Source organism: Scleropages formosus, chromosome 21 (assembly GCF_900964775.1).
Source record: "Scleropages formosus chromosome 21, fSclFor1.1, whole genome shotgun sequence".
Classification (NCBI taxonomy): Eukaryota; Metazoa; Chordata; class Actinopteri; order Osteoglossiformes; family Osteoglossidae; genus Scleropages; species Scleropages formosus.
Genome location: NC_041826.1, coordinates 24,770,503 through 24,790,491, shown reverse-complemented (window position 1 = coordinate 24,790,491; position 19,989 = coordinate 24,770,503). Strand labels below are relative to the sequence as shown.

General features: G+C 46.4%; 2 protein-coding genes across 6 annotated transcripts; one reads left to right on the top strand and one right to left on the bottom strand.

Moving 5' to 3' along the window:
- Window positions 1-1,656: 1,656 nt before the first annotated feature.
- Window positions 1,657-9,123, top strand: ube2l3b (ubiquitin-conjugating enzyme E2L 3b). Its single transcript, XM_018728638.2, has 4 exons — window positions 1,657-1,713; window positions 4,460-4,555; window positions 5,128-5,314; window positions 6,512-9,123. Exons 1-4 carry the CDS (start codon window positions 1,687-1,689, stop codon window positions 6,664-6,666), a joined length of 465 nt encoding a protein of 154 aa, XP_018584154.1. The 5' UTR covers window positions 1,657-1,686; the 3' UTR covers window positions 6,667-9,123.
- Window positions 9,124-9,967: 844 nt separating this feature from the next.
- ydjc (YdjC chitooligosaccharide deacetylase homolog) lies at window positions 9,968-15,148 on the bottom strand. Of its 5 annotated transcripts, none has more exons than XM_018728657.2 (7): window positions 15,128-15,147; window positions 14,632-14,807; window positions 13,958-14,133; window positions 13,447-13,606; window positions 12,634-12,733; window positions 11,796-11,973; window positions 9,968-11,190 (listed from the first exon to the last, which is right to left on the bottom strand). In XM_018728657.2, the coding sequence occupies exons 3-7, from the start codon at window positions 14,119-14,121 to the stop codon at window positions 10,833-10,835; spliced, it is 960 nt and encodes a 319-aa protein (XP_018584173.1). In that variant the 5' UTR covers window positions 14,122-14,133; window positions 14,632-14,807; window positions 15,128-15,147; the 3' UTR covers window positions 9,968-10,832. The 5 variants fall into 5 exon arrangements, with proteins under 5 accessions (XP_018584173.1, XP_018584175.1, XP_018584174.1 ...); XM_018728659.2 differs by having other exon boundaries at window positions 9,968-10,688; window positions 10,791-11,190; window positions 14,632-15,145; XM_018728658.2 differs by having other exon boundaries at window positions 13,958-14,136; window positions 14,632-15,145.
- Window positions 15,149-19,989: the final 4,841 nt, after the last annotated feature.

The following is a 19,989-nucleotide window of genomic DNA, read 5'->3' as shown; positions in this document are numbered from 1 at the left end:
CACCCTCTGGTCCCTTTTCTTAAAGATAGGGACCACCACCCTAGTTTGCCAGTCCAAAGGCACTGTCCCCGAGGTCCATGCAACATTGCAGAGGTGACAGCCCTACAACATTCAGGGCCTTAAGCAATTCCGGGCAAATCTCATCCACTCCCAGTGCTTTGCCACTGTGGAGCTTACCAACTACCTCAATGACTAACAACAGGGAAATGGACTCTGACAGCCTGAAAGCCTCTGGCTCTGACTCCTGTAAGGGAGGCATATCTCTCAGGTTTAGGAGTTCCTCAAAGTGCTCCTCCCACCTCCTGACAGTATCCTCATTTGAGGTCAGAGTTTCTCCACCTTTGCTGAGCACAGCTTGAGCAAAGCTCTTCCAACCCCTCCTGAGCCGCCAGATGGTTCTCCAGAACCTCTTTGAGGCTGACCGAAAGCCATTTTCCAGAGCCTCCCCAAACTCCTCCCATGCTGTGGAGTTTGCTTTTGCAACCGTAGCTGTTGGCACCTTTTTTGCCTGCCGGTAACTATCTGCTGAGTCAGGAGTCCCTAGAGCCAACCAGGCCCTAAAGGCCTCCTTCTTCAGCTTGACGGCTTCCCTCACCACTGCTGTCCACCAGCGGGTTCTTGGGCTGCCGCCATGACTGGCATCAGCAAGCTTTTGGCCACAGCTGTGCTTGGCTGCTTCCACAATGAAGGTTTTGAACAGGGTCCATTCAGACTCCATGTCCTCTACCTTCCCCGGGACATGGGAGAAGCTCTCACGGAGGTGTGAGTTAAAATCAATTCTGGACAGGATTCCCTGCCAGTTGTTCCCAGTAAACCTTCACTATACACTTGGGCCTACCAGGTCTGTCTGTCTGTCAGTTTTCCCCGCCATCTGATCCAACTCACCACCAGATGGTAATCGGTTGACAGCTCAGCACCTCTCTTCACCCGAGTGTCCAGAACATGTGGCCTCAAGACAGAAGAAACGACTACAGTATTATTGACTTTGTAGGTCAATAATTGATCTTTGGCCCAAGGAGCTCTGGTACCAAGGACCCTTATGGAGCCTCCTTGTGTTCAAACATGGCGTTTGTTACGGACAAACCACGGCAGCACAGAAGTCCAATAACATTTTACCATTCGGCTTTAGATCGGGCAAGCCGTTCACATCTCATAATGCTCTAGTAATACTATAGTAGTACGGGTGTAGAATATGTAATGGAACAGGGTTTCAGGTTTCCACAGGTACACATTACAAGGGCAGGCAGTGATCTCAAGAAATCAATGCAAAACTTTTTTAAAAGTACTACAGATCCAATGGGACAAACTTCACACAATAAATCACAGTGGAACTCAGCTAAACTCATCTTCTTGTGTTTATTTAGTTTTTATATTAAGAAAATGTGGTTCATATGCTAAACCAGTTGTCAAACTGCCTGGCTTGGTAGCAGATTGCAGATGGAACCGGTTTGTAGGAAATCGGTGAAATTCGCATTCGCGGATCTACTTTTCATTTAATAGTGCTGATAATGATCGTCCCGATCCGTAACGTGGACTAACGTGACTGCGGGGGAAACGTAGCACCGGCACCGCGTAATAAATGTGTACGAGTCACGCGCCCCCAGGCGCAGCCGCGCAGCCTCAGTAGGTCCGTCGCCGCCGCCGCCGCCGTCGTGGTGCATTCTGGGAAGAGCTAGTATATCCAAGATGGCGGCGAGCAGGAGACTGTGTAAGGTAAGGTTCCTGCTCCGTCTGTTTTTATTGTTTAAATCACAACGACTTTTGTTTTCATAACAGTCGTTTATGCCTCTGTCAGTCTGATTGTGGTCGAGCCGAAGGTAAATATTTTGTGTGTCAGTGAGGGCGAGCGAGCGAGCGAGCGAGCGAGCGAGTGAAGGAACAGCCGGTACAGGCCGGAGTGAGACGAAGGAACCGCCGGGTTCGCTCGGTGGATCAGGACCGGTGTCTTTCCTCTGAAAAAACGGCGAACAAACGTCGAGTCTTGAAGGGAATCCCAGGAAATGAGGCGAAGTAACGTGGTTTTTATCGTGTCGATGTAGTGCAGTCCCTCTCGTAACGTTCGTTGTTGCTGTGTGCGGGGATACGCGTGTGTGTTCGTGTTCGGAGGCACCGGCGTGTACTTTGACCCAGGCGCCCGAGGAGCCTTAGCTAGAGGATAAAAGGAACCGCGCACGAGCCGAGTCGAGGAGTGTCGAAACATGATTTACTATAGTACGCGCGCGCGCACTTGGGACGCGGTCAAAATGAAAGCAAAAGCAGCGATGGGGAAGTGGAGCGCAAATAAGAAGAAGGTGTCGCTCATCGAAGAGGATTTAAAACCCCCATCACCGTGGTAAAGGTGGCTCTGGTGGTGGCTCTTACTGCGGGCAGCCTCATTCATGTGACTCAGCTGCACAGCGAGTGATACGCCGGACCCCTTTGCTGGTTCACTAAATGTAGGTAAATAATTCTCTTTAGTTTATTGTCAAACTGTTGCTTTGTGCTCCCTCCCATTTCCCACACTTCCCACACCCGTGCGTGTAGCTGATTTCTGACGGCTATGGCTTGCAGTTAGTCAGAACAAAGCAGAGTAAGTGAGCGCTTGTCAGTGTCAAACCCAAGGCAAGAGAGTAAAATTCTGTGCAGGTACACTTTCCACTACTAGTATAGGAGATCACAATCGCCATGAGATTCGAAACTGAAATTCAAGGGAATATTTTAGCTGCCTGCAGAGTTTTTAAAGTCAAGGAAGAGCCGAGAGAGAGAGATGTTTTTTGTCTCTCCAAAGTTGGCATGGCCAGGCCAAACTGCAGTGGATGCCTGTGACTAGATTAGTGCTAAGAAGGGCCAAGTGTGGCACAGGAGCTCAAAGCAGATTAGGAACATCTGTGGTATTGCCTAGATCATATGTGCATCAAAGAGAGATCGCATTTTCGTGCCCTTAAAACGGATGCACTGCTTGCCAACAGGTTGAGCCAATACATGTTTGCTTCACTTACTAGTGTAAATACACCGCTTGACCACAGGTGGATATGTATTTGTAAGAAATCTCACGTTGGTGTGGTTAGCTACATTAGGCACAGATAAGTGTGTCTTTTGCTCAAGGTTTGTTGCTTGGAGGCATCGGTGCCTCTCATCGTTCGGTGCGTAGTTTACAGCAGCACAGTTATTTGGTCAAAGCCGAGGGGGAATCTTTGTTTTTGTTCTATAGTTTCACCATTTTATGTACAACATACGATAGGAAATAGTTCTTTGAACTGCTGTGATGGAGTCATCGTTTAGCATAGTACAGACGGTCAGGAAAAGAATGGATGCTGGATAAAATCGCACCAGAACTGCCGCTGGAAGTGCAAGCAAGGACACTGGGGTTTTTATACTGTTGGCATCTCATGCAAAAATTGGAGCCTAGGGGCACGAGTAGAAGGAAAACTATTGTAGAGACACTGCTTGTATGGTGTCTGAGTTAACATCAACTTGATGATGCTTATTATCAGCAACAGTTCACAGCATGAGTAAAAGTGCAAGTCAGAAGTTTATTGCCATACATTACAATTGTGATCTTTACACCTTCAAGGTTAAAACTCCAGACCAGACTTTGTTGGATGCACTTGGACAGTTTCACCACAGTAAATATGTTGTACAAATACTTTCATGAGAATTACTGTTCTGTTCTTGATAGTAGGTTTGAAATGCATGTAGCTTGAATTTTCAAATTGTCAAAACACGATTGCAACTATTTCTTTCAAGACAGCAGCTGCAGGAGGGCAATTTCAGTATCCTGGTCCTGAACACGGTTTTCTGGAGATATTTCTCAGACTTATTGTATTTACGTACTATATTTACGTATCTAGAGGAATGCAGTTTTTTGTATAACTTCTTTAATACCTTTACTTAAACCTTATCCAGTTCTTTATAGGTATTCTATGATTGTTCTAAATTTGTCTGTTGGTTTTGATGATGTACTCCTGTAAATATTAATCTGTGACATTCATTTATTAATTCTTCCATTAGCTTCACCAAGTCTGGTTTTATTTTCACTTTGAGGGGAAAAGCTGCTGAAAGTGTGTCAGTGTACATGATGTATTGTGAGGACTATGACCCTATGTTCTCTAGGATGGTACTTAATAATGCTGATAATGCTGTATTGAGATTATATTGTTTTCCAGTCAAAAATAGTTACCCCTCCTTTTTGCAGCTCGGTGTCTAAAGAATCATATGTGGTAGCTACTGAGTTTTTCATGTCAAAAGGCTTCAAGGTTTCTGCATGTGCATCTTTTTACTCAGTGAGTGTGGTAATGAGCCAAATCAATCTGTTCCCACCAGAATATAGTAAAATGATATAGTATTGAGTATAGTATGAGTGAATAATTTTGCTGTAACTTACTGAGCTCATTTCCATTATCCACAAATGGTTATTGTACATAGAATGAGGAATTCTTGAATGAACAGAAATGGCTCAAAAACTACTTCTGTTTTACAGGAACTTGAAGAAATCCGCAAGTCTGGAATGAAAAATTTTTGTAACATCCAGGTTGATGAGTCAAACATTTTAACTTGGCAAGGTCTTATTGTTCCTGTAAGTATTTCTCCACGTAGAGGCAACTGCAGCAATATTTATAGTTCCATACAAGTTTTACACTTAACTCAGTTTTTTACTTTAAAAAGTTTCAGATGGGTGTGTCTGGCTGAGCAGTTCACCCTGGGCCTCTTTCCTCATTGCTTACTAGAGGGAGTTGCTGGCTTGCAGCAAGTTCTTTATTCCTTGCTTTGTTGAGAAGGCTTCTTAATCTTGAATGGTTATCTGAGTATTCTTCTGTGGGCCACTGCTGGAATAGGCGATGTTGCCATTTGACATCGTAGGCTTGGGCAAACCTGTTTAAGTGTCTGTCCAGTGAAATCCTGAAACCTAACAGTACACTTGTGTAGGTGGCCATGTTCTCCCAGGATCAGTATGTCTCTGATTCTGTGTTCAGTGCCTTTGTATCACTGTGTGATGGTGAATGGTGTGATTTACTTATTTTGTTATGCGAACAAAGGGCAGTGATTAAAAAGGTGCTGATGACAGGGGGGAATGTTATACTACTTAAGAGAACTTTTAACATGATGTTGTGAACTACCTAAAACTGCATGTTTGTTTTTTCTTTGAAGGACAATCCCCCATACGACAAAGGAGCATTCAGAATTGAAATCATCTTCCCAGCTGAATATCCTTTTAAGCCCCCCAAAATCACATTCAAAACAAAGATTTACCACCCCAATATTGATGAGAAAGGCCAAGTGTGTCTGCCAGTGATCAGTGCTGAGAACTGGAAGCCAGCTACCAAAACTGACCAAGGTAGGTGTGACAGAGCAAGGCACCTGTGTGTTTGCCTTTCAAATATTGCCTGAAATGAATCTAAAATTATTGATCTGGTTTTCTTATTTGCCTTTGTTCTTTACCATTGCAATATGAGTTCACTTTTGTTTTTGGAGTCTGACGACCAAAACTGGTAAAGGTGGGAAATGTCAGTGAGACCCTTCTGGAATACTATACTGAAGTGACTGCATCTGCTTTATACTGATTTGTAACACTTTCTGGGTTGATTGGCTCCAGTTTACTGGTTTAGTTTAATATCCTTTTTCCTTCAAGTCATTTGTAGAGTAAAGTTGATGGATATCATACATGCTTGTTTTACATTTTTACCCCTAATTCACAATCAATAATGGCAATAAAAATAGTAATACAGATGTCGTCAGCTGAGCAATACAAAAATCCATTGATTAGTTTCCTGATAAGTTTGGTAAAAACCTCAGATAAAGCTACAATGAATGAAATTTCTCTAAGGCTTATTTGTTAACTTCAAACTGCCTTACTATTACTGAGAAGGGAAAAAGTGATTCCCACAACCTTCTAATCATTCCAGGGAGTTGATCAATTCATCCCTTGACCATGTGTAGTGTTTGGCACTTCGTCAAAAGGTTAATATTGTGGATGTATCCTTATTTACAGGTTAGGTTCTGTACACATCTTGGATAAAGGAAAAGCTAATGTAATTTATTTTAATACTTTGACCTTTTTAACATTTTCATTAACTTTAATCTCAAAACTAATTTAAAATGACTGATAAAAATGTTGCCATAAACTTATTTAATGCTGATTTTTGATAAATTCTTCCCATAAACCTCTGCATCTTCTTGATTATGGACACTCATTAGCTGTAAACACTGTGGAAAGGAGTTGAATGAAGGTCATGCACAACTATATTGTTTTTTTTGTTTTAATGCTTACTGCTAATGGCCAGGTGTGGAAACCTGGGTTACTTTAGCTGCACAGCAGGCAGAAATAAAGAAATTAATTAGTTGGGGGGGGGGGGGTGCTATTTATAATCTTGAAAATGCTGATGCCTTCAAATACTTGTAACTCAAACATTTATAACATGAGTGACCAGTGTGTAACCAGACATATCTTCGCTTGGCTTTTTTCCTAATGGTAGCGCTGCTTTATGCCTGACTAAAAAGCTGCCTTTTTTATTTATTTATTTTTTTTAATTAGTGATCCAGTCCCTCATCGCCCTGGTCAATGATCCTCAGCCTGAACACCCCCTGAGGGCTGACCTAGCAGAAGAATACTCAAAGGACCGTAAAAAATTCTTTAAGAATGCAGAAGAATTTACAAAGAAACATGGTGAAAAGCGGCCAGTGGACTAATACTTGACCAGTGTGTACCCTGATGCTTCTTCCCATCCTATCCTAGCCCCTCCCCCCCTCCACCCTCACCCTGTCTCTACCTCCTCCTCTGTTGCTCACAGACACACACTTAGAGACACACACTTGTCATTCTCACAGACTCGGAGCAGCGCAGTTCTGTTGTACATCGAACTTGAAGCAGGACTCTTTGTGGATCAGACAAGTCTCACATCTCAGTGATAGCTTGAGGCCGTTTCTAACTTTCTACTGTTTTCTTAAATTAAAAAAGGCAGATTTGTTAGCGCATCCTGTTAATATGGGGAATGAAAAGTAGTCGGAAATGTTTTTAGTTCCGCTTTCCTTGTTTCAGAATCACTGCTTCATTCTAATTGACCTTCGTTATAAACATTTTCTTGGTTGTCAAAGCAAGGTCCTCAGTCCTTCAGTAAGAAGCATTGCTGACCTTTTCTAACTTCACTTCCATCACTGGTTCTCCATTTCTGAGAAGGGTGTCTTAGGAAAAAAGCAATGTAACAGATAATAAATGCAAGCAAGGACAGGGAATTCAAGGCAGTATTTTTTATGGCTTTTCTCAGTATGCTGTGTTCAGTGGAATACATCTTTTCCTTACCAATCTGTGAAACCGATTTTTAAAAATGCAGCCAAGTAAACATTGCTACCAAACTTTCAGAAAAAGAAATAGGTTTGAGTGTGACTGAATATAACTTTATATATAAACCTTTCAGCATATTTCCTTTTTTTGCTTTGTTCTTTGCCTTTAATTGGCCCACCATAGTTCATAATGGTCTTTGGAGATCATGGGCAACCTTACCAAATTACGTTCTTCACACGTCATCACTTACGTTCTTTAATTTTTTTTTAACATGTTAGTAGATGAATGGGAAAAACTTTAATATCTCAAAAATAATCTAGGAGAAACTCATGACACTAGTCAAACTGCCAGTATATTTCTTTTTAACTATACATAAAGCAAGTCTGATAACTGCTCTTAGCAATAGAGATGCATGCTTGACCAGTAACCCTCAGCATTACTTACATTCAAGATTCTGCATCCTAAGTAGTGAAGTGTAATGCACTGTCAATTACTGCTTAACAGGGTAACAAGACAGCTGACAGTACATTAATGGTTTAGCAGTTTTATTTATTTTCTTCCTAAGTGCATACCTTAATGTAAAATATTTATTGAATTTGAATGCATGTATTGGTAAAATCATTTTAAAAGTGCTTATGTACAAGGAACCCCATAAGGTTTTTTAACCATCTAAATCTATTTACTATACAAACATCTACGTACAGCTACGTACACAGATATTCAGCCAATTACACTGAGCCATGTGCAGCACTTTGGTCTAGTGTCAATCAGTATGGGTAGGAAAGAATCCTCCGAATACATAAACAATCTGGTACCCTACAAAGAATGTACAAGAACCACATGGCAATTCTCTGAGAAATTCTAGTAGAATATAAATTTTGTCATGATTTTGTAATTTGACCCGATATAAGATAATAAAGTAGGTTAACCATTTTCCAGGTGTCATGGTTTCGCTCCCTATGATTAGCTTTGTAGTGCTAATATAATATTGTTTGGTGGCCTGTCATTGGGATGTGTTCACTCCCAATAATTAGCATCTTCGATATTTGGTTTGCAGATGCATTTAATGTCAACTTGCAAGTAGGGAAAACTGATTCTTGAAAGTTTTAAAGGTGGCATGAAATAATGAAGTTTTTTTCCACAGTGATCCTGTTTTGTCCGCTGTAGTATAGCTCTCATTAAAATGAGGAATTTATTTTTGCATTGTGACCAAAATGAGTGGAGTTATAATTTTTATTTTGAATCCAGGCTGTTCTCATTTCAGGGCAGTCACTAAACAGTATGATAGTATACCAACATGCACAGTCAAAAGCAGTTTTCCTCATGTTTGCTCATGTTATATGGTTTTGTCTTAGTTAAAAGCCACTTCTCTTGCCATTACTCATGTACTTGTCTTGCTTTGGTTTTTAAAATGTTTTGAATCTGGAAAAGTTGTCGGGACTTTTCGTAGCACTTACTGGAGACTGGGGGAGGTATGAAGGAATACATGCAGTGAACTTAAACATGCTCTTAGATTGTGATGCTGTCAGCAGCATGCATTTTGCTCCAAAAATGTTAGCCTTTCCCAGTCATGGAGGGACAGAGTTGAAAGGACACACAAACCTTTTTTTCATGATAATGTTGTGTGCATTCTGATCTGAAAGCGAACATGTTCAGAACAAAGGTCAAGGATTGTTTCGGGGCTGCTTTGTCAATGACTTTCCTGTGGACGGTGCGTCCGAGTGACTTGGGTTTGGGGAAATGTACATTTTACTGACCTACCACTAGGGGCAGCGTACTCAGTGGCAGCTCCCCAGTGATCAGACCAAACCTAAACAGCTGAGTCTTCAACATTTGAAACCTATTAAAGTCTGAGTTATACTTAACATGGATTTCTGTGTGCTTTATCTCAGGGGGATGATGGGTGTGTTGCTGCCTGTCTTCCCCCCCGAAAGACTAAGTGGACTAAAGACTAGGTTTCATATGCTTGTTTCCCCCTTTGAGGTACAAGAACACCAGCAGGACTGCAATGGGAACACATACTAGTTTAGCATTTTATGTACTCTGTACTGCTGATTGTTTCAATAAAGGTCTTTAATTTATTCTCCAATAAGTCGTACAGGAACTGTTCCAAGGGGGCAGTCCTGATCCCCAGCACCCTGTCCCACTATGGAGCGGGTACATGTACTCTGCATCACCTCTGCCACCAACTAGTGCTGCGTTAACCAGCTTTAAGATGGCTTGTTTTGCCTTTTTAAGAAGAAACATTAACACTTCACTTTTATAGCACAACTTCCATTTATTCCCTTATTTATTTTTTCCACACTGACAAATGGAATGAGTTCTAGTATTTTACTAGAAACAATAGAAATCATATTTGAATAAATTTAAATAGGCAGCCAGAAGTGCTAGAAGGGAGACAAGTGCTTCCTACTGGGGTCTTTTTGGCAATTTAAAATATATGAAAAGATTTATATTTGATTTATTTAACATTGTTTTCCTTGGGACAAGGAGAAGTAAAAAGTATGTGTGGAAAAATAAATTGTTGCTCATCAGATTTTCATCCAAAGTGAATTACATTTGTTACTTCACTTAGATACTTCTCTCCTAAGTGACTTCCAATGAATTCTATGTAGTGTTAGCAGCCCACACACCTCATTTGCATTACTAGATACACTAGGTCACTCATCCATATATCAGTGGAACACACACACTCTCTCTCTGTCACTCACACGACATGGGTGAACCTGCACAGCATGTCTGGACTGTGGGAGGAAACCAGAGCACGTGGAGGAACCCCGCACAGACAGAACCTGGAAACTCCAAACCGACTGAGTAGGAATCAAACCCACGTTCTCTCACACCACGCAGACGCTGTGCCACCATACCACACTGTGGGTTAGGGACGGCGATAGAATACTGTGTGCAGAATATTGATGCTGGGGTGAGATGAGAAGCTGTGTGCCTCCACATCTGCCAGAGGTTCGAGGGGTGCGGGAGAGGAAGTACAGCAGTTGGCTGAAAGGGCTGCAGGTGTGGCTGTATTTTCCAGGATGATCCAAGTTTCAGTCAGAACCAGGGGGTCCAGTGAGAGGAGGGAGGTGCAGGCCTAGTGGGTATGTGTAAAATATGAGAAAAAGGAACATCTCCTTGCAGAATGCAGAATTTCCTTAAATGTGAAGGAAGAATTAGATCTACTAATGGAGGTTTGATATTTCGGACCGTGGGAGGAAACCCACGCAAACATGGGGAGAACATGCACACTCCACACAGACTGGGTGGGAATCAAACCCACATCCTCTCGCACCACCCAGGTGCTGTGAGACAACGGCTCTACTCGCCGTTACCGTGACGAGCTGAGACAGCTCTGTGGCAGTGGGGTTTCAAATGGCAGTTAAGGTTCCACATCCTTCTGTCCGTCACCATGACGCCTCGCCCCGTTGTTGTTAATCTGGAATTCCAAAAAACCTTTTCAGTGTCAAGTTGACAACATAACTTCTTCCTTAATATAAAACCGCGTGACGTAACAGCGCATGTGACCAGGATGCCGTACTGTGCAGTCGTGGCGCTTGTGCAACTGTCCCTTGTTGCACGTCTACAGGTCTTTGAAAGCACACAGCTGGATCTGCTCCTGTCTGTAGAAATTCAGCAACTTGGGGTCCATGAGGGTGTCCAGCTCGTGCTGGCGGTCTAGTGACTGTGAGAAGCTGTCTGGCCCCTCGCCACAGCCTCCTTGCTGGGGGTCGCTGGGGTAGCCAGGGTGCACCATCAGCTCGACGGTGATGGGACAGTCCCTAGTCCCGGCTCCCGGGCCCCACGGCGTGTCGCACTGGGGTAAGACACCGCAGCTCCCGGGGCACGAGGCTTCCAGGGCATTGTCGATGGCCCTCTTGATGCTGCTCAAGGACATGTTCTTTCCCATCGTTGTCAAGCCCAGGTACACAGAGGGCCACCTACAGCACAAAGTGGACACTAAAAATGCTGCTTTCACCCTGTAGCTTCAATGACACCGGAAAGCTGTATGTCGCCCCCCTTCCCTCAAATGCAAAAGAAGAGCCGGTGGTTAACATCTTCGCCGTAGCAGCTATACTTGCTGGATGGATGGTAAAGAGGAGGTGCAGGGACACGACGTCTCCTTGAGTTTAGCGACTTGGTGATCTGCGTTAGGTGGCAGCACCACACACGGCGTATTCGTTTACATTTATTCAATTAGTTGACACTCTTCTCCAAAGCGACTTGCAATGCTGAGCTACTTTACAATTATTTACCCATTTGTACAGCTGGGTCATGTTACTGGAGCAATTTTACGGTAAGGACCTCGCTCAAGGGTACTACAGCCGGAGGTGGGGAGCAAAGCTGCAACCTCTGGGTCCAAAGGCAGCTGCTCGAACCACCACCCTACCGGCTGTCCCCCCCATACAGCTAGGAACCCATATAGCGTACAGCCGTATCATTGAAGGCATTTGGATTTAAGCCCAATGGAAGAGGACTTGGCCTCAAGTTCGCGTCTTTAGTCACTGCACCACCTCTATTCTTGGGGTTCTCATTGTGCGCGTACCTGATGCCATGCTTGCGGAAGACCCCCACGGAGCCCCACGCATCCTCCTCCACCTGCATGTAGAACTCCTGAAGAGGGGGGGTGAGCCAGGGGCAGGTCCGGAGCCCCGGCTCCACAGGCACGCGCGTAAACGGGATTCCGTAATCCGAGAGGACCCTCGCGAACACGTCTCTCACCTCTAGCAGACGGAAAGAAACGGCCCATTCAGCCACGAACTTGCTCAACTGAGAAGCAGTCATCTGTGCCGAGCAATTCAAAAGAGTCACCAATAACTAGAAAAGTATTGGTGACGTGATGCTCGATGACAGCAAGACACACATTTCGGAATAAAAAGCCTGTCCGCACAAGGCATTTCTCAGAAGCGAGAGCTGGCAGCTCACTGTGCAAATGTTCGTGTACCAAGCTGTCTTGTAAGGAGCCTTCGTTACATGAGGGAAGTGAAGAAATGATATTAAAAGTTACCTGGAAAATGTTTCTGTCTGAAAATCCGTAACTCCGCCATTCGTAACGCGAGGAGCCAATGCACTGCTGTGTATTTTATCGACACTTTCGAAGTCGGTCAAGTTAGTTGTATTCAGTAGCCTTGTTAGACACGTGCACATTTAAACTTTTACGTCTTCAAAGTGAGGCATGTGTTCGCAGGGGGTCAAACGCCACCGCTAGTGCCGCTCGTCTTCCGGTCGGCCGAGACGCCCCGACGGATCGAAACGAACCCCTTTCCTCCTCGCCAGCTTCACGTACAAACCACTCGATGCAATACTCATCGTGCACGCTCTCATCGTGCCGTCGCAAAGAGCCCCTAGAGGCTTTCGGACGCCCAAAAGGAGTTTCCCCCGACCTGGCAGTACGTGGACGTGCTGGTGTCCATCCATGTGCTGCGGCAGGTGACCCGTCAGCTCGGAAAACTGTTCCACCTGGGCCCGGAGCTCCAGCTCCACCTTGAGCGAAAGAGTGTGACGGAAGAAAAGGAAGAGCAGTGACACGTGACACGGCTTCCAAACTTTGTAAACATTTGTAGCGGAACAGCAATCAATCGTGGATTCTGATCAGCGCTGCGATAGAGGTGGCTGTTGACACGAAAACGAGCCCAATTCATTTTTTTGTCTGCCCACGTTTCTATCGGGTATTTTTTTTTTGACCCTTCTCCTTAGCTGCACGAACCTCCATTGTTCTCTTACTATGGGTCATAACCAACATTTCACAATAGCTCTTGGGGAAGGGAAGGGACTACAGTCACATTCATTGTATGTATGGCAGTGTGACGGATGGTGTGCGACACAAAACTTATCCTCTCTGTCCAGCGCAAACTCTGGTGCCATTAGTCCTATTTGATTCCGAAATGAGGGGGTGCGGTGGCTCGGCGGGCTTGGCCGGGTCCGAGTTCGAGTCCCGCTCGAGGTGCCTTGTGACGAACTGGCATCCCGTCCCGGGTGCGTCTCCTCCCCCTCCAGCCTCGCACCCCGTGTTGCCGGGTTAGGTTCCGGTTCGCCGCGACCCCACTCGGGACAAGCGGTTTCAGTCTCTGTGTGTGCGATTCTGAAATTCCTACTCGTTCCCGTTACACATGCTGTTGGCATACGCATATGACCATTTAGAGCAGCCGTAGCTCTTAGACTTTTTGCAAAATGTACGCAAAGCGGCCGAAGCGCACCTCCGCCGCGCTCAAGCGTCCGCTCCGCAGCGCCTTGCGGAATCCCATCTTCCCGAGGAAAAACCCGTCTTCGTTGACCAGTGTCGAGCGTCTCCTGAGCTTCTGGCAAACCGGGAGGCCTTCGGAGAGGTTTGCATGGAGGCCAGCGGGAATTTGGTGTCTGACATGGGGGGGGAGGAAGTCATCACAGTGAGTCCCCAAAATCTTTCTAAAGCACCTTTTTGCACACAAACAGAGTGATTTCACATCCACATTTGTTCATTTAGCAGATGCTTTCCCCCCCAAAGTGACGCGCAACCGAGAGCACCGAAAAGTGCAGGATGTGCGGAGGTGGCAGTTCGTGCAAGGTTATGGAGCCGAGACGGAGAAAGCGAGGGACGTGCGTCTCGAGACTCTTCCTGAACCGGGAACGCTAACGATTTACTTTATAATACGTGACATAAACGTTGAGATGGAAAAGGCCACGTTCCGTATCCGCATCCTTGCGGGGGGGGGGTCCGGTCACCCTCACCGTCGAGCCAGGTCTGCCGCGTGTTCCGCCGCGCTGCCGTTCACCAGCAGCGAGACGTTGGACAGAGCGCCGGCCACAAAGCAGTCCACGATGCCCCGGTTCCTCCTCGGGCAGTACCCGAAATCATCTCCTGTGACCACCAGCTTCACCCTGGGCTGCGGCATCGTGGGGAGCGGCTGCTGGGGGGACGGGACGGGACAGGAACAAACAATGGCAGTTTAGTTTCAGCGGGTAAGACAGCAGGGCCGCAGCATGAACTGCGGTTGGGGGGGGGCGTTGCCCCAGGTTCGACGAACGGCCCTCCCGCTCTAGTAGCGCCCCTTCCGGTGACGGTCCCGTGTCCGTCCCCCCACCCCACGCACCAGGAAGCGCGTGTCAGACGCGAGAGAAATAAGCCGGTGACGTGGGTTCGAGCTCCGCTTGCTCACTGTCTGCTTGCGGTTCACTTTCAGTGACTCGTTTCCCTCACTTGCTGCGACCCCATGGCATGAATTCCCCCCACGCGCCGGGCAAGCGGAGCAACGTGTGTCTCTGTGTGTGTGTGTGTGTCGACGTGGCCGGCATCAGATCAGATGAGATCAGTCAGTGTCGCAGCCAAGCAGCAGCACAAGAAGAAGAGCGACACACAGACACAGAGGGAGAGGAGCGCTGACACAGAAAGCAAGGAGGCTCACCCATCTTTACTGTGTCTTTTCATCCTCCATGAAGAGCTTCGTTCGCTCCGCTCCTCTCGGCTCGACTCGGCTCAGCGGCGGGACCGACACGACACGAGTTCCTGTTCCTGTTCCGGCTCCGGCTCCGACCCCGCCCCCTAGCGGCCGCGCCGAGAACTGCAGGTCCGGCTGCGCTCCTGTGAACGCATGCGCTGCGCTGCGACTACAGGTACCGCTACAGGTACAGGTACAGGTATAGGCGGCCCCGCACGCTGTAATAAAAGGTCGTCAGTGCAAAGCAGCCGACGCGCACCACTCGCTGACCGAGACAGTTATTATTTCGTGCGAGTCCCGCAAACTCTCTCTCTCGAGAGCAGTTACGCATAAACACGCGCGGCGCGGCGAGTCGAGTCTGCGAGGAGCGACACGCAACACGTCGCCAGCGTCCGCGAGAGCCGTTCAGAATAAATACTGTGTACTTTCACAATAGTTAGATTAACAATAAGGCTCAGAGTACCTGACTGTAAAGCCCTTGCTTGGAGGTCAATTCGCCCGCTGCCGGTGGCCCGACTTGGAGGGCGGTCACGTGGGCAGGTGCGCAGGTGTGGTGGCGCTGTCACGTGGGAGAGTCCGCTGTCATCGTTCCCCATCATGGATTCTGCAGCGCTCTGCACCTCCAAGGCAGTTGACGCACGCACGCACGCACGCACGCACTGCGGGCGTCTTAAAACTCTCTTTGGACTGTGCTGGTGTTTCTATTATTTTGTCCGCCTCAGTCTATAGCGAGTTTGCTGCGAGGTAAATGTTGTTTAACGGCTACTGAAGTGATATTTCAATATTATTTCATTCATTGCTCGTGTTGACGGCGATATTCTAATTCTGCTTAGAAAGAACATGATTCTGTTACCTAAATTATAGCAAGTTAGCTACTCAGCAAAGGAGCAGCAATCTGCAGTAACGTGATGTTTTTTAAGGCTGATGATGACGTGGATTTTCATGCACATTAATACTAACTGACATCTGTTTATAGACACGTCCGTGGCCGTGTAGCCAGTATAACTTTTACGCTCTACTACGCTGCCTAGTTTTACTGTAGAAGTAGGAAAAGGTGTGTATCCTTTTGCAAGACTTACATTCAACATTATACGGTTGTACCTAGTGTTACGAACATCCGATTTACGCATTTTTCCAAGATACAAACATTTTCACGTTTACCACTTGTTACATCCTTTTCTCTGCCCGCCTTTTGTAACATTTGTGCCGCTGGGGGCAGCAAAACGCACTGGGATTTGAGAGGCGCTCGCGCCGTGTGTGAACAGAGCGCTCGTGCGGCAACCTTTGATGTGCAAGTGTCGTTTTCGTCACTGTCAAAGGGCAACATTCATTCTTATTGTCCTTCCCTGCAAAGTCAGCATCGTATATATATGTTTGCCTACGTGTCAGGGGACGAAAGTGGAATTTTAGTGCCTCGCTTCTGAGTATGAAAAGCCAGTAAAGACATATTAGTAGCATTTACTCGTTCTGGTAGTGATATAGTTATATAATATGACTCTTCTCTCTCTCTCTCTCTCTCTCACACACACACACACACACACACACACGGAACCGGAGCCTAACCCGGTAACACAGGGCGTAAGGCCGGAGGGGGAGGGGACACACCCAGGACGGGACGCCAGTCCGTCTCAAGGCACCCCAAGCAGGACTCGAACCCCAGACCCACCGGAGAGCAGGACTGTGGGCCAACCCACTGCGCCACTGCACCCCCAGAGTGTAACATTACACTATATATATTCCTCACTTCTCTTAGATAAATATCGCACCTTTGCTGGAGAGCTTGTCTTGAAAAATATACACCGGCGTTATGCACTTTCCTGGATTTTCCTAATAATGAAGAGTCATAGGGGGTGCGGTGGCGCGGTGGCGTCCTGCGACCCTGTATGGGACAAGCGGTTCTGACAATGTGTGTGTGTGTTACACTCCTTCACACTCCTCCTCCTCTCCACAGCCACCGACAGTTCTTTACCCATGATCCGTGCAGCTCGGCATCGTTTTTCATTCTATTTTTCACTCGGGCGGTTTGGGGAAGGTTTGCTGCTCAAGGGTACTACAGAAGGTGCTGAGACTAACCTGGGTCCTTCAAGCCCAAGGGCAACGGCTCTAAGCGCTACGCCCCCTACTTCTTCTCGCATTTTTTTTTTTCTGCATTACGCTAGTTAGTTCTGACACAAAGGAGTTAACTTAAGGTGCTTTTCCACGCACACCCTGCCACTTAGACCTTTATTTATTTATTTATTTGCTGTTCTTATTTCTTTATCTTGTATACTTGATGGACTTTGTCGCACTTACACGTCCTTTCAGCTCTGAGGCCTCGCGTCCACAAGGGGGCGCCCGCACACAGCGTTCCGCCCAGTTCCGCCCAGTTCCGCCAGCAGCCTGCGCAGCACGTGCGCGGCGAGTGGGGAGGCGCGCGCTCGCATCGCGTGTCGCCTGTCATTGTCATTTATTGCTCTGCGCGGAGACGGAAAGAAGAACCGGCGGGAAATTTAAATAATAGCAGAAATGAGACGTTTAGGTGGGACGAGAAACAAATGTGTCGTTGACTCGTTTGGACAAAACGCACATTTTATGCGGAAGAACTAAGAGCGCAGTGTGTGTGTGTGTGTGTGTGTGTGTCCACCAGAAGGTTTTCCCCTCCGTTCAGCCCATCACTCATGAACACTGACTCTGTAGCTCTCCTGTCAGTGCAACAATATCCAACCACTTTTTGTAATTTACTTCCTATTTATTTACACTTTTTCTATTTATACTACTATTCATACTCTCCTGTTTGTACACTTATTTATTCTGTAATTCTTTGTCAGCTCTTTGTTGTAAGTAAATACTGGAAGAATCTGGAACCATAGCAGGTTCCTTGCGTGGGTCAGCAGGCGGCCCAATAAAACTCATTGTCTGTCTGTCTGTCTGTCTGTCTGTCTGTCTGCCTGCCTGCCTGTCCCAGGAAAAAAACTGTGTGGATTCATTCACTGTGTGGACATATTGACTGGACACATTGACTGGATACATCGACTGTTTGGACACATCGACTGGATACATTGGCTCTTTGGACACATTGACTGTTTGGACACATCGACTGGATACATTAGCTCTTTGAACACATTCACTGGATACATTGACTGTTTGGACACATCGACTGGATACACTGACTGTTCGGACACATCGACTGGATACATTAGCTCTTTGAACACATTGACTTTTTGGACACATCGACTGGATACATTGGCTCTTTGGACACATTCACTGGATACATCGACTGGATACATTGACTGTTCGGACACATCGACTGGATACATTGGCTCTTTGGACACATCGACTTGATACATTGACTGTTCGGACACATCGACTGGATACATTAGCTCTTTGAACACATTGACTTTTTGGACACACTGACTGGATACATTGACTGTTTGGACACATCGACTGGATACATTAGCTCTTTGAACACATTGGCTCTTTGGACACATTCACTGGATACATTGACTGTTTGGACACATCGACTGGATACATTCGGCTGTAGCCCTGCAGCACAAACCATAAACTGTACACTACAGATTTCTTTTGAAGGCAAACTTGGAGCAGGTGCACGCGTGGATTTATTCACTGGTCCTGCTGTAGGCGACGCGTTCATGTTTCATTGGCGCTTTTCTTGAGCAGACAGGGCACCCAGAGTGCGCACAAGATACAGGCATTGCAGCGAGGACAGTTTCGCTTTACGGGGACTATCATTTAGCGCCTCCGCCTCGCTCTACGGGGCTCCTTCTCCCGTTGCGTGCCGCTGCCGCTCCGTACTGTACCGTGCGACTGCGGCATTGGGTCACATCGCAGCATTAATGGCGGCCACTTGACATGAAAAAATGACAAGGGACACGGATTGCGGTGGAACTGTCACCGAGGCGTGACACTTGTCGCGTTTTGGCAGCACCACAAATGTGAGAAATACCGTAACACCGAGCGCACTTGTTCACTGTCTCGGCCGTTGGGGGACAGTTTCCCTTGTTTCCATCACGGGTAAATGAATACATTTCCATTGCAGATCATTCACAATTTCCTGAGAGAAAGGCTACAGCGCAGTTAGGAATTGAACTGCAGCTAATATTCATTTTTAACAACGGGCTCAGAAAACTGTAGTGCGAATTTATTTCTACGAAGGGATTCACAGAGAAATTGTGAAACAAAGAAATACAGTACGTTAGTCGGGAGACTCGCACTGTAATGTATAATTTCGCCAAGCACATAAAATTGCAATTTGCATTTATAAATGCGTTCATTTTTCACATTAACCGTTGCATCTGGAATGTTTCGAAGCTCTCGTGGCTCTGCAAGGCCCATCAGGCGTACGGCTCATATCAAGGTAGGAGGGTGCAGTGACACAAGATTGCAACAGAATACATCGAAAGTACTTTGACCAGTCTTTTATTCTGTAAACATACACTGACACACCTAAACGGTGTGTGCAATCACATTAGTACAGTACGTATAACGGCAGCGAACCGATTGTTGTGCACCTCTTGCGTATCCCTCACTTCTGTGCTTTTCAAGAGAATGGAAAGCAAACTGTTGGAGGCAGATGGCACCGGACAGGAAGGAGCTCGTGACGATGCAGCTGCCGCTTCCTGCGCCGACCAGTGCTTTCTAGGGTCACGACCCAGCTTGCCCGTACCATCACGGTAGGAACCCAGAAGTAACCTCGGGTGGGAAATAAAAGTTTATGACCTCAGCGATGCGACCCAACAGTTTGTCAGGTCGTTCTGAAATAAACATCAAGAGAGCAACGTCATCGATGCATGAGAAAACATCCAGTTTTGAACCATCAGAAACATTTTTAACAAGCAGTCAAAAAATTCTCAGTTTTCTGCGACTGCTGCTCGTGGAGTCAGATTGTGGATCACAACAAATCAAGTGCCTGTAAGTCAGGACAAAGAGTTCAGAGCGCATCACCAGTGGAAGGACTTTCTTCAAGGAATCTTTCTGTGGACATTTGTGACTTTTATTTCAGCTGGAAAATGCAGATTCTAAAAATTCAACAACAGCGACATAAACAGTAGCTGTCTACTGTCCTGCGCTTATGTGTGTCCATTAGGGTCATGTAAACCCAGCACTTCACCGAGAATGTTACTGGTAATCGGCGCACCGCCAGCAGCAGCAGCACCGCCGGACACTGCATTGAGGTTATGAAAAAATATTCTGTACACGGGTTTATTCCGAGGACGAGGTGCGAGCTGAGCGCTGCGTTTTTACCGAAACGACTCGTGCACAGACACATAGTCCTGTGCGCCGTGTCCTTCGCTTCCACGCGCAGCCGCAGCCTGACAGACCGATGCC

Excerpts from the sequence above, each read along its gene's own strand:
- ydjc (XM_018728657.2), bottom strand. The coding sequence starts at position 14,121 with ATGCCGCAGCCCAGGGTGAAGCTGGTGGTCACAGGAGATGATTTCGGG. Across the intron at positions 13,607-13,957 it reads GCGGCAGACCTGGCTCGACG|ACACCAAATTCCCGCTGGCC; the intron begins GTGAGGGTGACC and ends CCCCCATGTCAG. Across the intron at positions 11,191-11,795 it reads TTCCGCAAGCATGGCATCAG|GTGGCCCTCTGTGTACCTGG; the intron begins GTACGCGCACAA and ends TTTGTGCTGTAG.
- ube2l3b (XM_018728638.2), top strand. The coding sequence starts at position 1,687 with ATGGCGGCGAGCAGGAGACTGTGTAAG. Across the intron at positions 1,714-4,459 it reads CGAGCAGGAGACTGTGTAAG|GAACTTGAAGAAATCCGCAA; the intron begins GTAAGGTTCCTG and ends TCTGTTTTACAG. Across the intron at positions 4,556-5,127 it reads GGCAAGGTCTTATTGTTCCT|GACAATCCCCCATACGACAA; the intron begins GTAAGTATTTCT and ends TTTTCTTTGAAG.